The 17,552-nt window shown below is 38.9% G+C and overlaps 2 protein-coding genes and 1 long non-coding RNA gene across 5 annotated transcripts in view; 2 read left to right on the top strand and 1 right to left on the bottom strand.

The window, feature by feature from the left end:
* LOC146455572 (adenosine receptor A2b-like) overlaps positions 1-11,219 on the top strand; it is a 36,102-nt gene extending 24,883 nt beyond the window's left edge. The window contains exons 1-3 of one of the 3 annotated variants that reach the window (XM_085094111.1): positions 2,254-2,353; positions 6,571-7,030; positions 8,003-11,219. In XM_085094111.1, the coding sequence (XP_084950237.1) occupies positions 6,577-7,030; positions 8,003-8,469 (921 nt within the window). In that variant the 5' untranslated portion in view covers positions 2,254-2,353; positions 6,571-6,576 and the 3' untranslated portion in view covers positions 8,470-11,219. Of the gene's footprint in view, positions 1-2,253; positions 2,354-4,400; positions 4,632-6,570; positions 7,031-8,002 lie in introns of those variants that run through there. The other 2 variants (XM_085094114.1, XM_085094112.1) reach the window with 2 other exon arrangements.
* LOC146455571 (dynein axonemal heavy chain 5-like) overlaps positions 10,854-17,552 on the bottom strand; it is a 95,467-nt gene continuing 88,768 nt past the window's right edge. Inside the window, exons 89-94 of the mRNA XM_085094093.1 lie at positions 16,890-17,084; positions 15,294-15,524; positions 13,315-13,503; positions 12,799-13,011; positions 12,231-12,359; positions 10,854-12,069 (exon numbers count right to left, since the gene is read on the bottom strand). Coding sequence (XP_084950219.1) covers positions 11,635-12,069; positions 12,231-12,359; positions 12,799-13,011; positions 13,315-13,503; positions 15,294-15,524; positions 16,890-17,084 — 1,392 coding nt within the window. The 3' untranslated portion in view covers positions 10,854-11,634. The remainder of the gene's footprint in view (positions 12,070-12,230; positions 12,360-12,798; positions 13,012-13,314; positions 13,504-15,293; positions 15,525-16,889; positions 17,085-17,552) is intronic.
* The window catches only part of LOC146455564 (uncharacterized), a 186,923-nt gene continuing 186,466 nt past the window's right edge, over positions 17,096-17,552 (top strand). Inside the window, exon 1 of the long non-coding RNA XR_014859006.1 lies at positions 17,096-17,544. This is a non-coding gene — a long non-coding RNA (uncharacterized LOC146455564). The remainder of the gene's footprint in view (positions 17,545-17,552) is intronic.

The raw sequence follows: 17,552 nt of genomic DNA, 5'->3' as shown, positions 1-17,552 counted from the left end.
CATCATGAAGTGCACATTAAATTTATAAATACATTAAATATATAACTGCAAGTTCTTTTTTACTAAATACACTACACCGCGGGTAGCGAAAGCTAATGCGAAGCGGGCAGAGTAAGACAAGAAGAAGATACCGCTGTTTCGACCGACAAAGGATGTCCATAGGATAGAAATGGATTACAACTTGAAAAAACTGGCCAATTTTTCAAGTTCTTTTTGTGTGTGTTATAGCAGTTGCTAAAAACTGAATATAGTTAGTTCTCCCTTAACATTATCTTCCCGGTGTCCTTAGAGCAATTTCATGTTAGCAGAAAGGTTTCTTGTCAAATATTTGAGCATTTTTGGCCAAAATACAGCAAATTGCCGTGACAGTGTCCTTTAAGCGAATCGGCGACAAGAATTTTTTTTGTGTCTAACCTACTAATGATTACCTACAAATGCACCGCGAGCCACAAAATCTATTCTGAGTCAACAGCAGTGGCCCATTTTAAAATTGTTTATTGACCTGGGCCCCATTTGATCAAATAAAGAATAGCTTCATCCTGCGGATATACTAACAATTATAATCCATGAAATATTTTCGCTCGCGCGCGATTGGCCTAAACGCCTCACGTGACCGAATATACCCCGGCTAAAACTGGGGAATATCCGATGATATTCCCCAAGTGATATTCCCCAATTTAAAAAACTTCAAGGCGCGTCTTTTTTACAATCAAATTAATGTCAAGATGGGGGAACGGTTTGCTTTTGTGACAGAGAGAGAGATAAACCCGCTGGTCAATAAAGCAGTATTAGAAAATAACATACGCTCTAAACGTTTTTGACGGTAAACTGTTCTTGAACGAAATGTTCAAATACTCAAGCTCGTTGCTACATGTTGCGAAAAATATTTGAAGGATAATAACCACAATAGCCTCCATTTGGCTTTAAAAATATGCTCAGATATTTGTCCTTGGACATTATCTGCTCCTCGAATCTCACAGTTTTCTTCAAGTTTCGCTCTTGGAAAACTGTTCGCTTCTTGGAACAGGTAATGTCCGCGGACAAATATCTGAGCATATTTTCACGCCGAATGAAGGCTATTGTTTATTTATCCTGTGAAATCGCGCGGAATATCGCCCGATACTTAGCCGAAGAGGCCGTGGGCCGAGTTAGCTAAAATCAGGGGATATTCTGCAAGATTGAGCAGGGTAGTTGTTTAATTATTCAACGAATAAGAAGATAGATAGATATGGACGAATAAAATAATAAAAAACGAATAACGCGTATGGACGGCGCAGATTTTAATCTGATTACTACGGATACTGATAAGCATTAAGATTATAGGAAACTGTTTTTTCAGCTGAAAATATCCTTTCCAGCTGCACACCAAATTCAATGAGTTTAAAACTTTGTTGACATCACGGTGGAGTAAAGTCAGATTCTGTTTGTTTATGGAATCAATACGTTATGAATTCTAGATAAATAGAAAAAGCAATCTGATGCTAAAAGATCGAAATTGGAGTTTTGATGCATTTTCCATAGTGGTAATCTATTTTCGAGATACAATTAATGTTAGTCCTCCGCCTTCTATTTGGTATAATGTCATTGACTTGTATTTTTTTCGCTGGTTCTGAGATTCAGCTTGAGTATCTAGAGAACTCGAAACGTAATTTAGATTGGGGAGGGGAGGAGGCGGCGCTTAATCGATCACCTAAGTGATTGACTTGGCCGTCAACTTGGTTTTTCCAATTCTGGTGAATTGAAGTCTGATTCTTTTTTAAATGATCGTCGCTTCGGTCCCTTACATCGTCAACGATCTTCCGGATAAATTACCAAGAATCCAACCAAATAAAAAAAAGTCGGTTGTTCTTTCCAACTTTATAAATTTCGTCAACATAAGTTTTACGAATAAAGAAAAGAGACGTTTTAATGGTGATCTTTTAACATTAGGTTGACTTTTTCAAATATTTAGCATTTATGATGTTTTTCTTTCGTGAACTGAGCAAATAGAATGTGACTATTTCCATTATGATGTCAACAAAGTTTCAAAACTAATAATAAATAAATCTTGAAAATATATTACCACTATGGAGACCTGCATATAAACCCAATTTTGCACCTTTAACATCAGATTGTTTTATTCTACTTATTTACAATTCATAACGTTTTGATTCCATAAACAAACAGAATCTGACTTTACTCCACCGTGATGTCAACAAAGTTTTAAAACTCGTTGAATCTGGCGTGCAGGTGAAAATGATATTTTCAGCAAAAATAATCTCTCCAACGTCACTTGTTCATAGTTAGCTTACATGCGCTAAAGTTTTAATTTATTTAGGGGTTATCTGGAACATTGTCGAGTAAATCTATAAAGGTAAGAATTATGATCTGTCTACGTAAACATATTTCCTGCCATTTGATAAATTCTTTGCTGTATATTTTTTTAAATCTGCGTGTTCTGTCCCGCGCCCAAGATACTCTTTCTCTATGGGTACCAAGTAACTTTTTTCTCCTGAGAAATCATCGATATTTATATTGAAAATCTGTGCACTAGTTAGAGCTTACAAGGTTATCAGATTAAGATCTGCGTGGTATATATATATATAGGCATATTAATTTCGTATACTAACAACATGATTTTCAACTTGGTTTTTCTAATTCTGGTGATTTTAAGTCTGAATCGTTTGTACTTGATCGTTGCTTAGGTCCCTTAGGTCGTCCATTTATCAGTGACAATCGTCTCAGCTTCCATTTTTGTCGGATTCAAAGTGAAACAAATGGACTCAGTGTAGGTGTCATACACGTTTAGTTATTCAAGCGGCTTTTCTCCTGTGCTGTTGAAAGAACAACATGTTAGGGTTTTCTGCGTAATGTCACAACGTGTAACACTAGGAGCAATCCATTTCTTCTCTAAAGGATAGTTGAGCAAAAGAACTGAAGAACGTGAGCGAAAATTACCTTCTGAGTGAAAACTCAAGGTATAATTTGATAAACGGAAAGTTGGGCTACCGACACAATGACAGCGTTTAAAAGTTTTTTTTGCATGATATTCACAACTCCAAATTTTGGATTAGCTCGTTCTTAAAGATCTCCCTACACTCCCTGGGGAATTGTTATAAATACTCGATTGATAACGCTTGCAGTCACATCAGGGTTTACTTTAGTAAAACAGAGATAACTTAGTTATCTTTGGAAGCGTGACTAGTTCAGTGTTTGCTGTTACTGTAGTTAGGAAATGAACGCTTCGATGGGAAGTAACTGCAGCGAGACCCAAGCAGGATGCATTTGTAAAGAACCTGGTAAACATTAGTAGGGAACTAAGAGTCAACCAGAAAGTGATCTTTGAAATTTCTTCGGCGTGTTTGCGTGTATTTTTATTCTCGTTTCGATTAGTCATACTGACTATGATTAATTTTTACACGTCATTGCTGCAATGAATATGAAAATGAATTTCAATCCTTCCTCGGAGACTAGCTCCTGCTCATGAAACAGGAGAAGCTTTGAAAAAATTCCCAGTTTTTCTTGATTTTGTTGACTAACGATTCAACTTTTGATTAATCCTTTAACTGCGGAGATTATCCATTTGTGAAGCCAGCAGAGTAATACACAAAGGTGTAAAAACTTACAATCACATCAGCTTTCTTTACCGATTTAATTATTGCCACTCTGTAATTTCTGACACCACGTAAGTGATCAAGGGGGTAAGGTTTCAGCTTACAGCACATTGCTGACAGAAAACGGGTTTGTCCGAGAAAATTTTGTCAGTGACCAAACAAAATGGAACATTAAAATGTCAACTTCCGTGCAATGTCGTCTTTTATGTTTGGAAATTATAATAACTGACCAGAATGTAGAATATTTAATTTCGATAAAACTTAGAACAAAATCGAGTGAAAACGAATATTTTTATGAGATGTACCAAAAACGTCTGGTTTCGATTTTGTTCGATTGCCGCTCGAAAATGAAGTTTGTTCTACCATGATCAAGAAGAGAGGAAGAAAAGAAAAGTTAGTTTCGTTCGATAAAGATATATACGTTTGGCATTAATGTCATTTAAACTCGGATGCCGGAAATTCTTGTGACGGATTCATCGAAAAACTGTCCAATTTTAGAACGATAAGTTTATTGCTCTCTTTCCACCTTGACCAACTTCGTTCCCAGGCTCCTCTCTGTCTTCCTCCCTCGAGAGACGAAAAAAAAAAGGACCCTGGTAACAATCTCTCCGGTTAGACTACAAGTGTCTAACCAAAAGGAATAGAATCGTTTGTTCTTTCCAACTTTATAGATTTCGTCAACATAAGTTTTACGTAAAAATAAAAATAAAAATAATAATAAAAAAAAACATTTGGACATTTTAATTTCGATCCTTTTTTTAACATTAGATTGCTCTTTCTATTTATTTAGCATTCATAATGTTTTTATTCCATGAACTTAGCAAATAGAAGGTGACAATTCTCTAAAATCATATCAGCAAAGATTAAAAAATCAATAAATTTGGAGTGGACGAGAAAAGACCATTTTCAGCTGATAAAACAGCCTTATCATCTGGCCTCTTAGAAACAATATTTACTGAAGGCGCTTGCTCGTAGTTAAATATCTCAAACCAAAGTGCGACCCGCTTTAACTTTTTTCGGACAAGTGAATTTGTGAAGGTGAGCAATATACTCTGTCTACATGTACGTATTTATTTTATTCCCTTTTTGAGTATTAACGACCATGTGTTTATTGATTAAAATAATGCTCTCCCGGCCCTGTAATAACTATCATGTTTTATGAAAAGTGAATGCATGCATGGTTTTAATTCCTTATATGCTTTAGTTATGATAGAGAATTTAGGCTAAGGTAAAAACTGACAGGAAAATAGTTCACAGAGCGTTATTTCCTCAGACTCTGTGGTTTTCAGCTTTTCTTCCTGCTCACTCATCTACACTCTAAGATAGTCTTCAAAACATTTCTACAGAGAAGTACATATCCCACCAGCTTTTCTTTTTTTTTCCTTTTTGTTTTGATTTCGTGCGGTTAGATACGGTGGGCGTTACATAATATATAGGGTGGTACTCGAAGGCACTCGGATGCCAAAAATATGTTCCGCCGGTATCACGGAAATCATGAAGACCAATATGGGCTAAAAAACGCAGTGAGTGGAACGAGTGGATTCATTTCTTGTGGCCAATTCCAGTATCCAGGAAAAAGGAAAAATAATCGCTTGTTTCTTCCCACCGACGTTTTGGATTTCGTCGACCGATCTTACCCGAAGACAATTAAAACAAAAATTGAAAATTTCATCTTTGCTTTGTTGCGCTTTTAACTTTGGATTCGGATACGCCTTGCTATTACTGACAAGGTTTACAGAGGACAGTAACTGTAAGGTTCTAGGTGAACTTTTAGTTAAAATGGTTAAAATGGTTTTACAGAAAACTTTCAAAGGAGCTTGGAAAAGGAATAATAAAAATCATATGATTTTATGAGAAGAAATTTTGGCTTATGATAAGTCAAAAGATAATGCCCTCATGGAAGTTCAAATTTACACTTTCAATTGCTGGGCACATTCGATACTTTGATACTGCACAAACGATATAGTTTCAATATCAAAAACATGCTTTTCTGTTTATTTACAATTCATTAAATCATTCAGCTGAAGATCTACGACATTATTTGACATGGCATGGCAATATTATTATTTCAAAATTACCATATATATTGTTTTCTTTCCGCAAACGTTTGTCAAGTTCGTGACAAAAAAACCGGTTTATCTAACCTTTTTCCGAATTTGTCTTCACGAACGCGCTACACTGGAGTTTTCCAAGATACTGAGACCAAAAAACTGACATCTTTTACGAGAGATCAAAACGTTTGCCATTTTAGCTAAATTTCATTTGAAAATGTCAGCCAAAAATATTGTATCCTCGCAAAGATATGGCCAAAGAAAGGTTCTCGTCGTTAATTATGTCCAAGCGTGAGCTCTCATCTGTCAACCCAGTCATTAGATATCACGCGACAGAAGAACGCCCTAATGCTTTGACACGGCATCAATTAGGCTGACGGTGACCTGTTGTTTTGACGGAAGCCTGCATAATTTCTTGCTCCAAACCATTTGGGTATTTGCTTTGATTTTCCCTCACTATCTCCATTCCTTTGTTTTAGGGGAGAAATTTAAGCTAAGTTCAGTTCCCTTTCCACGAGACATCTTTGCAGCTAAGTAGCCTTGTTACATGAAAACTAATATATTGGTATACATGTACACCACATCGCGTTGTCTCACTGAAGTTTATCGTCAGCATGTCGCTTGCCAAACTTGTCGATTTCTCCCTCCCCCTTCCCCAAAATTTTATAGGTCCATCTTAATGTCTCAGTTCTTATTCAAATTCCCGGCCCGTGTCTTTTTCTTTTTCGAACGTAAATATATTTTTTTGAAGCCTGACGTTTGTCTCCAGTAAATGTCCTCAAGGACGTCCTCAACCATTGAAAGGCAATCTCAGCCCATCTAACGTAGTCACTTAAAGCAATTTTATAAGCTTCCATTATAAAGCGAGTGTCATAAATATTGTCTTTAAAGGATGAAGGCATCTAAAAATTTTACTTTTTTCACAGAACAAAATGAATGTAAACGCAGCCGCAAGTTGTAGTGTTCCTTGGTGGTTTGGCATTCCAGCGAGAGATGACCCGGCAGCATGGATCAATGAATCCTTCGTGGCCGCAGTCAACATTCCATTGTGTGCTTTTGCCTTCCTCAGTAACCTGGTCATCATTATCACGATCATCAAAGCGCCTTCATTGCAGACACCGCTCAATACCCTGCTGTGTAGCCTGGCCGCCACTGACTGCCTGACGGGTGTAACAGCTCAGCCAATCTTTGTTACTCTGCGATTAATAATGCTTCATTATGATAGTGGCTCAGCGTGCTTTCTTCAAGAAAATTTATTTACCGCCTTTTATACCTGTACTATGCTAACGTGTGGATGGTCGTTTGCCTTCCTGATTGTAATCAGTTTTGATCGCCATTATGCTCTGTCCAGGCCTTTCGCATATCGCGCCAATGCAACCATCGAAGGTAATCTTTGCTACGGAGTTTAATTACATTTGTTAGGTGATAATGTGATGTACTTTATGTTTGTGTTAAGATTCGCTCTGTCCATAAACCTTTTTCCAAAATGGCTCTCATTAATTTTAATATTCTTTTGTTGGTATTCAAATAATAGCCTAACTTGACTCGTTCTTAAGCTTAAAATTCAAAAGGGTATTTTACCTTGAACGAGGCAAGAAGGGCTAATTTGAATGCAAACGAAAGAATAGTAAAATGGAAGCCATTTTGGAATAAGGTTTATGCTGTCTTTGTTTAACTTCTCATCTGCAGGTTACATGGCCCCATTTTCACTTTTATTTTTATTTTTTTGGTATTCAAATTAGTCCTTCTTAGCTCGTTCTTTAGCTCAAAGATCAAAAGAACAGTTTACCTTGAACGAGGCAAGAAGGGCTAATTTGAATGCAAACGAAAGAATAGTAAAATGGAAGCCATTTTGGAATAAGGTTTATGCTGTCTTTGTTTAACTTCTCATCTGTAAGTTACATGGCCCCCTTTTCGTTTTTATTGACCACTGCAGTCCTGAGTCCTGAGTCCTGAGCTCTCTTGAAGCGAAAACCTTTTTAAGGTAGAAACGAATATTTAATTTGTTTTGAGTTGATAAGGTAATTTGGTCACCGTAAAGAGAATCGAGAGCTGACGGTTCGAGAGTTATCCCTTCATCAAACGGATTTGCTCTGAAGTTTTTCAGACCACAGAAACATCGGAGAAAAATATATCATATACAGGGAAGGGGCGCTTAATTTATGCTTTCAAAGTAAAGATCTTTACGAGACCATTTTGTGACAAAATGTCAGAAAACCGTTCCACACATTAACCAAACACGCTGAGCACATAAGCGTTTTGCTTGTCTGAAAAGGGTTTAAATTTTAAAAATGACAAATTAGTACTAACGGACATTTTAAAAACTAATCTGCACGTTTTTTTTTTATGTCTTAACAGGTGTCGTAATAGCAATCACCTTGACCGGATTGAGTTGGTTTCTCTTAACCTGTCTTGTTCAGTTTGTGCTCTCCTCCGACTTGGGATTCGTTTTTGCCATAGTCGCCTCGAGTACCTTCTTAGTGATCCCAACTGTTAATCACGTTAGAATGTTCATCTCCCTTCGTCGTCACAACAAAGTTAACCCTGCGGCAGGCGCAGCTGTAACTCAGCAACAGTTCTCGGTTGTTTTACGGCGAGAAAAGAAAATGGCGCAGGACATGGCAATGATAGGTTTACTTCTCCTGCTGTCGCTCGCACCAGTGCCTTTGAACAAAATTACCGCGTCTTCGAGTCAAAAACTTTACGCTACTTTACAACCGTGGGCCTTAACGATGCCGTTTCTAATCTCTTCCATAAATCCTATTATATACACTTGGAGAAACAAAGCTCTTAGAGACGGCATGAAGGCTGTCTTGTTTCCGTAAATATTATTTCAGGAACTCTGGTAATGGAGTTTGCTGCTCACATGTAAAACAGCCATTTCCGAGTTGCTGTGCACCTCATTTCGAATGCGAATTAAACAGGGAGCCGCACTACAAAAGGGATCGTCACATTAGGGATGGCGGGCATAGTGAGCGAGAAATAAAGCCAAAGGTATCTTGAAAAAACAACCAAAGCTGTTAAAAGAATATCGTAAACAAAATATATTGTAATTAAGCCGCAAAAACAAATTAGCAAATCTCAAGCTTTTATCATCTATTCTGTCAATATGCTATTGTATCTTGCTGCATGGACTCTGCGATGTTCACAGCTCAGCGGCGGCTTGGCCAGACCAAGGTTCCTTTTATAGTGCAGGTCCGTGTCTTTGAGTGCAAAGCTTTTCAAATGAAAGATAGTTTTGATTGCAAAGAAAGGGAGTAAGCGGCTATATGCAATACGCGCCCTTAAGAAATGCGGACTAACTGATAGGCAACTTGTTCTTGTCTATTGTAGTATCATCAGGTCTGTCCCGCTTGGGCTGGCCTCACGCAATACTTAAGTGATCAAATTGAGTCAATGCAAAAGAGGGCGCTAAAAATTATCTTTCCTTCTCTGTGCTATGAGGACGCGCTTAAGAAGTCAGGCTGAATCTTGCTGTGCCAGAGGAGGGAGGATGCGTGTACATTTCAAGCGAAGTTACTCATCTTCCGACCTGCTACGAAGCTTAGTGCCGAGAGTTGCGAACACAAGACCGTATGCCCTTAGAACAGGAGAATCTGTTTTTGTGGCTGCCTCCGCAAGATCTAACAGATTTGGAAATTTTTGCACCATAAAATACCAGAATCTTGTTTAAAATAGCGAAATGTGATATGTTTTAACATTAACAGTTATATTTATGTGTCCGAATCTTGTTTAAAATAGCGAAATGTGATATGTTTTAACATTAACAGTTATATTTATGTGTCCGATATATTTGTACGTAATTAATGACCCGCTTTGTAATTCAGTTTATACTGCAAAAAGGTTGAATAAACGATCATTATTATATGAACGAAAACTAATTTTCACAAAAGCTTTGCACTTTACCTCGCTTTCATAATGAGGTTCAAAGCAACTCGGAAATGGTGCATTTGTTTTAATGATGGAGTGTGTTTTGGATACACCTCTCAGGTGTGACCAATTGAATCAAAGTTACTGAGCGGTAGTTCTAGTTAGACCGCGGTGCTATTTGCTGCGTTATACTAGGTGGTTGCCAGTTTTGGATCTGCTGTAGACCATTCGGGTAAAAGCCTCCGACTAATAGCTGTCTATGGAGCTGTTTGTTACGAAGCAAATGACATTTCAACATTTTTGTCCGAACAGGCGCAAGGATCGCTTATAATCCTGATCACAGGTGTATTTGCCTGGCGACGCTTGCACAGGTCAATTTTCTAAATAGAAAACTTTCGTGCTTCTTCAGAGCTGAAGAAGCAGGAGATGAAGTAAAAGAAAACAGAAACGCTGAAGAAACTAAGGCGTCGCGTGTTGTCACCTTGCCTTTCAGAGAAATTGGTTCTTGGTCAAGCGGTGTGACAGTGCTCTCTAAAAAAAAAAAAATCTCGAATTTTCTTAAGGATGTAGTTTACGAGTGACATGGTAAGCCGTATGGATTTTTAAGATCAAAGGTTCTTTGATCTTGTTATATGCTGTTAAACAAGGTTTGACGAAAGATCTCAATACACAATGTGAGACGTCGACTTATAACGCAATAACTCGGCATATGGCAGGATATCGAATTTTATTAAAAACTGGATCATTGCATAATGCAATTCAAGCGATTTGATTGGCTTAGCGACCTTGGTATTTGGGCCATTATACCATGCCCAAGAAATAGAGAACCTCTAATTGTTTTGCAAAGCAAATCAGCAATATTTCTTGATCGTTTTTAAATTATTCCACTCACGCTTGTTGGATATGAGATGATTATAGCCAACTCGGCGCTACGCGCCTCGTTGGCTATCTGTCATCTCATATCCAACGCGCGCTTGTGAAATAATTGTTAAATGTATAACGTTTTTGGTAGTAGCTTAATGCATCTAACTATAATAGTACAAATACTCAAGTTCAAACTGTTGAAGAGTGGCAACGTTCTTCTGCTTTGTTCATGAAATAATTATTAAAGACTTGAAATTTAAAACGCAAGCGTCGGCGCGATGTCCATCCGTCTTCCCAAACGATCCCACAATCCCTTACTCGTACCAGTCTTCTCACAGTTTCTGGAGTGGAGAATTACAGATAATTAACAATCAGTAGTCGAACTCGGCCAACACATGGCCAAATAGTGAACTGTGAACAGTACAGGGAAACTTTCACCCTTGAAGATTCGAAAGTCACAAAAAGACACAGCAAAGATGTTTATAAAACTGTTTATTATTATTACTATTATTATCGTTCACACTCCTTTTAAAAGAAATATAAATTAATTCACTCTTCTTTCTGATCTTTCAAGCATCAAATGCATCCAACACACTCGATTAATTATTCATTTATCACTCGCTAAGTAACACAAAAGTGTAATAAAACAGTCTTTACATTGCCATTACACAAAAATAAATGCTACAAATATTTTATGTTAGTAAAATAAAACATCGCAAGTATTTAATAAAATATAACTTATAAACCACCCAGTCGAAATAATGCATTTTAGTTTTAGCGACCAAATTTCTTGAAAAATACACATAATTCTACTTTTCATTTCGTCCTCCCGGACTACTGTCTACTGTACAAATGGGAGTTGGTAAATGAGCGACCTTTTAAATAAATGGAAATAACGAGATCGAACAGAGGACTATAAGTGAAAACAATCTCACATGAAATGCTGTACGAGTCCGAAAACCAAGACAACAAAAATAAGAAGAAAAAAAAAAAGCGACAAACATTAACAAACAAACAGGGAAAAATACATTAACATGCCACGCATGGTCACGGACGGTCACAGAGAATTCTAACGCAATACTACTGGGTCACACTACAGGGCGTGACAAAAATATCATGTAGTACTAGCAGTGTCACACAACACAACGAGATAAGCCCGTAACGTAATCAAGTCTACTTTTTGTCACACCACAAAGAAAGTAAGCAAGCCTACGTAAATAGCCCATCGAAAGCATATGTAACACAACTACGCAAAACTACTTAGTGTCACACAACAGGGCGACACCTCGCAGAATCCAGTGATCGGGATGCTGAGCAGTCTTGAGATTCAAGCAGAAAATGTACGTCAAGTCTGTGCGCCTTGGCTTCTTGTACACTGGACACTCATAAAACTTGAGAGCATCGTTGCTGTTTTTCGCGTCTTTTACCATAGCAGCGGTGTTGACAGCGTACACGTGAACTACTGGTAGCGCGTTAAACAGAACCTTCGGATAAGGTTCCGTGAGTCTGCAGTTCCTTCGATCCCAGCCAGCGCCATCCAGAAACAGACCATGCACATAAACACCTTCTGGTGGCGCTGACGACACATCTTCTCTCATCATCTTTGTGACGTCGTTGGCTAATGCCACGTTATCAAGGGCCCAGCCTTTATGGGCACGCGTGATCTCTTGCCTCATGGCCGTCAGAAAACCCTGAAGTACACCGAAAAACAAAACCACATTAGAAGGACTAACTGGTTGATGTGAACTTTTCGCATGGGATCAGCAGAACTATAAAGCTTTAAAGAGTTAATCTTAACTAGCGTTAAACCGCTCTCGAAAGACCGGCAAGGCAGGAAGCCTGCGAGACAAACCTGAGGGTTGAAGAAACCAGTCATCCAGAATGCATTGGGCCTCCCGTCAAACAGCCATGAGGAGAACTGATTGTTCCGCTCGATCAGCTCTGTAAACCAGAAACCCAGAGTAGTCGAGTCCCAGGATATCTGCAACAATATGTGAAAGATGAGAATTAAACGGTACACAGTCTGAGTCGAAACCCTCGTCAAAGACAACACTGGTTCTTTGTAAGAGGTGGCCGTTATAACGAGGTTTAAATAAGTGTTTTCAGCTATTCCTTGAACAACTTAAAGTCGCATTCTCACCAATGAAAACCGCGGACAAATAATGAATTAGTTTTGTTAAAACTATAAAGTTGCTATACAAAGTGCACAATCAGACTGATAATATGTCTCACTACAAATATGATTGGTCACTACGAGTGATAGAAATGGAACTGAAGGATTGCAACTTGAAAGATGATGTACCATCTGTTCCACGTTTCGACGCTGGGTCGTGAAAAACTCCCTTTGCATTGAAATCGACTGAAAGACGACCAGTAAGTTAGGCCAAAGATAGCTGGTTACGTTCAGAACACTACTTTACCTTCTTCCACAAGGCCGGCACTCGAGCATCATAGATATTGTCCAGAGCATCTTTCAGGTTTTCGCTCATGATGATGGTGCCATCTATGGCGAGTTTAAGATCCACCAGTGTGTTTCTCACAGCCGTTATCACCCGCTGCATGCGGTCAATTTCTTGACGAAGGAAAATGTTCATTGATGTCAATGCACCCATTTTCTGAAGACGCGCCTTCACCTGTTGTGATGTACAAAGGGATGAGAATGGAGCAATAAGGTTCAAGTAAGTGCCTTTTCCCTAGCTTATTTATTTTTGAAAGCTTATTTTAAGCTTATGGTAAAGAAAAGTCTTAACCAAAACTGAGGACCAAAAACATTTTGGAAAAGCCTTTGCTAATTAGTTATTAAACTCGAATAAAAGTTCACGTTAACCCAGGGTTTAGTTTAAAAAACGGTAGAGAATTATGAAGAACGGGAGAGCTAGGGTGACCCCGGAACAGGGGAAGCAAGACTGAGTAATTAACTCAAATATTTTCCTGACCTCAAAAGGTACGTAATCCGCTGGGAGCTTGTCTAACATCTCGGTAGCTTGACGCGCAACGAGTGATTCACGAGTCTCTCCTGATCCTCCGGAGCTGTCTTTCGGCTGAATGTTTACAATCGTGTCCAACACATCCGAAGTTGTTTTCGTTTGGTATGTGATGTCGGCATTAGGATGAAGCCCAAAAACCTGAAAAAGTAGCCAGGAACAATGATATTTTTTTTTCTGAAATTAAATACCAGATCTAAGTTAAGCTTTTACCCGTTATTCTGTCACGCTTGGTTACAATATATTTATAGGAACGCATTGTATTATTAGTTACGGTAACTGTATAGTTACAGTGCGACGCGCCTTACCGTGGCGAACCAACAATTCTTTTTCACAAGTTAGCCAACCAGGATATCCTCCTCCTTGTTCATAAATACAAAACATGTTATCAATAATTCGTTGTTGCGTCACTTGCCTGTTGGACTTTGCAAGGAGGCGTAACCGTTAATCAAATTCGCGTATCCTTATTGGCTAACCGTGTAAAAAAAGTTTGTTGGGTGGCCACGGTTAGGCGCGTCGCACTGAAGTTGCTCTTATTTTATAATATAAAAAGCGTTACGAAAATCGTCCCTAAAAAGATGTACCGACTGCGTTCGGGTTGAAATTTACCTCAATAGCTCATTTTGTAGTTGCGTGTGTAGTGACCTGACCTTTGAATAGAAGAGAGGCTAAGGGATGGTTCGTTTCAAAACAATAGTGATCTCGACTCCAATAGACTGCAAGCAGTCCCTTTCTGGTCAGTCGAGAGGGTGCGCTCACAGCGCAGCGAGACTGGAGGGAGGAGAAATAAACGAGAAGAGACTGGGGGAGAGAAGGAAAAGAAAGGGACTGCGCTGCTAACTGTAACAAACGCGTTCGAATTTCCCGTCGCTCCAGCAACGGAAAATTCCGATTGGTCCATAAACAATAGCTGCTGTCAAACAAGTTTGATGTGTAATTAACTTCTTCACACGTTTGATGTTAACACTTCAGATCACTAGGTAAATGGTTTCACCCGTGAAAGTGAGTAGCAGTGATGTCTTCGTAAATTTAAGCAATCAAGTCGGCGGCTTAGTTCTCAAAGAGGGACAGAAGCTAGCAGTAGAAGCGCTCTTGTCGGGAAAAGATGTAATGGCCGTTCTTCCCATTGGTTTTGGGAAATCCATTATATATCAAAGCTTTGTATTAAATAGCGAAAAACTTTGCCATCACGGCTTCGATCGTGGTTGTTGTTCCGCTTCGCAGTATTATCGAAGACCAGTTACAGTCAAATGACTTTGGTTTAAAAGCAGTTGCCTTCGACAAGATCCCAAAATTATTAAAAGACATTGGTGTCAACTAGTACAATGTAATTTTCGCATCCGCGGAACAAGCTTTGTCGGCAGAATTCACCGCAGGATGCTTAAACATGATATTAACAACAGCTTTCCAGTTGTCCTGTACGGCAAGTTCTTAATTACACTTCGGGCGTTTGTGTCGTCGATTTCTTTTACTCTGGGCCTCGAAAAAAAATTTAAATGCACCACAACTTTTAGAGATTTTGGCCTTTCAGAGAAGCTTGGATCAATGCCCAAGCTCGGCGATTCTTCCTCTTCGCTCCTATATTCTGGTGATTGAATAACAATGTTGAGTTGTTATTTATTAGCTGTCATTCAGTAAATTGGATTTTTAATGGGTTTAACGAATTGTGGGCGGCGTTACCCTGAACGCATCTGTTACAGCTAAGAGCGCAGTCCCTTTCTTTTCCTTTCCCCTCCGTTCACGCCTCTCCCCAAGCTCCCCTCCGCTCGTTTGCTCCAGTTTTTTCGCGCTCGGCTATTTCGCGCGACCTCTCGACTATCCAGAAAGGGACTGCTTGCAGTCTACGACTCCAAATATTGGCCACGTCACTTGGCCCACGTCTGTAAAATGCTATTATCACAAAAACGAAAGTTTAATTTACTTTGTTTTACCTCTGGTGTATCTGACAACGGCATCTCGTCGATGTGAGACATAAAATCTGCAATCTGCGCGCAGCGGGGAATGTTGTATCCTTGGTAGAACTTGAACGATTCCTTAAACATTTCCTGGCTGAACCAAACTCGGGCGAAAGTATTTAGCAGGCGTTTGTCAAAGTCGTCTGTGACACGGCCGCCATATTGGACTTCGCCAAGCATATAGTGCACTGTGACCCAGGAAACACCCTAGAGCGAGAAGAAGAGAGGAAGCATTTATGAAAAACATATAGATTACTTCATGGAAAGTGCGCGCGTACGGTGTTTACGCACGAGTTGTTTCGCATCAGAAATCTCACTCGTTCGCTGCGCTCACTCGTTCGATTTCTGATACGAAACAACGAGTGCGTAAACACCGTACAAAGCACTTTCCATGCTGTAATTTGTTTATTTTATACATACTGAGATTTTTTCCGCGCTGAACAGGTTTGGTAAACATGTACACATAGCTCCCAAGTGTTTTATTGTTATAATGAAAGTACACAAAATGGAAGCACGTGAAAATATCACGTTATTTCAAATATAAAAACAACAACAGCAAAATGGTTGGAAAAAGACAATTCATACCGTAATTTTCGTGTCTTAAAGTCATTTTAATCAGTTTAGAAATCGAATATCACCAATTTTCACACAACAAGTACAAAAATAAAGTATACGAATAAGAACTGAGGATATGTAACCACGCTAAAATCGTCTATTGCAAGGGAGGGCTATCTTCATCCGAAGAATCTAAAATAGGTTCCACACGCTTGAAGATGTGCTTTCTTGTTGCTGAGTTTGCATTAGGTGACTGATTTACTGTGTTTATGGAAATGTTAAAGTGTCCTCCATGAAAGACTGCTCCGCTAAATACACTTGCTCAATGCATTGTAGGACTGCTTGATGACTGAAAACTACAAGACAGAGTTTCAGCTTCACTCTCTGTAACCAAGCTCGATGAAGCTTTGTAGCACGTTCAGTCGAGGTCGCACTCAGTATTCTTGACATGTTTTTTTGCTGTTGCTGAGATATGTGTCTATAATTGTTAATGCTTTGGACATTTCTGTGGCCTGAGGGCTACTTTATGTGACTAGGAGGTATGTCGCTGTCGTTTAGTTTTTGTATCATGCGTTTACGAGCGCTGTGATTTGTCAGTCGTTTACTTGAAAGGCCTCCTTTTTCCGCCATGGTTTTCATCAAACTGTTCAATTTGTTCTGACCCATTGCATTTGATTTAAACCACAGTTCATTTGACGAAGGTCTTTTTGTGTAATTTATTTTGAAAATTTTAAAAGGGTAAAAACGAAAAAAAATAAATAAATAAAAAAAAAATAAAACTATCGTGAGATTTGCTGAAATGATACGAAAAAGAAAAGCTAAAAACTACCGGTATGTTAAGACTTTGCTAAAAATTACGAAATTTAATTGGAATCACAAATTAATAATACGGGATAAAACTACTCTTGCAGAAGATCTAAAAGGTTTGAGATTGTGCCCAGCTTTAGATCGGAACCAAAAGCCCCGCTTATGAATGAACCCGGCTAAGAATAATACAGTACGGAACGGAGTACTTACCGCCTTTGGATCGATATCGTCTAGATGATTCTGAATGAACTGTACAGAGGCCGTCAAATCAGCGGAGTTGAACTCATACGGGATATTCCATCCCAGAGGACCAAACTTACGGCGCTCTTGAACAATAGTATGTAGGAAGGCTGTGGCGTAAAGCATGGGTTTCCACTGAGGCATGTTAGTAACATCAAGTTGGTCCTACGGTAAACAACAAATTGATACGGTTAAAATGTTCTGAGCTCTTTGTCGGGGAACAGTTACACATTCTAAAATTCAGCTCCGTCTAAAAACCTAAACCACGATTGTAACTAAACATCAGGGCAACAACAGTACTACAAAGAGACTTCTTCCAGCGCCATTGATAAAGACAAAAAACAAAAGAGGAAACCAAATAGACAACTTAAAAAAAGCTACTGCCTCAATAAAGTCAGTTTCAATCACTGAATTTAGAATCTCAGAAAACTACTTAGTGACCAACTTTTCTCATCCCAGACAGAATTGCTCACAGGGGATTTAAAGGGGCGACCTGTAGCGTTTGCAACGTCTTACATGGTTGGTCGAGAAGACAAAAGAACGAACAACGGAACAATGTTCCCAACCCTAAAAGACAATGCAGCTGCGGGTTATAAGGGTCCAGTGAAAACAGAGCTTTTGAAAGGTGCAGGT

This window comes from Pavona decussata, unplaced genomic scaffold (genome assembly GCF_977016875.1).
Source record: "Pavona decussata unplaced genomic scaffold, jaPavDecu1.1 SCAFFOLD_272, whole genome shotgun sequence".
Classification (NCBI taxonomy): Eukaryota; Metazoa; Cnidaria; class Anthozoa; order Scleractinia; family Agariciidae; genus Pavona; species Pavona decussata.
The sequence above is the reverse complement of the archived record's forward strand: the minus strand, read 5'-3'. Positions and strand labels throughout refer to the sequence as shown.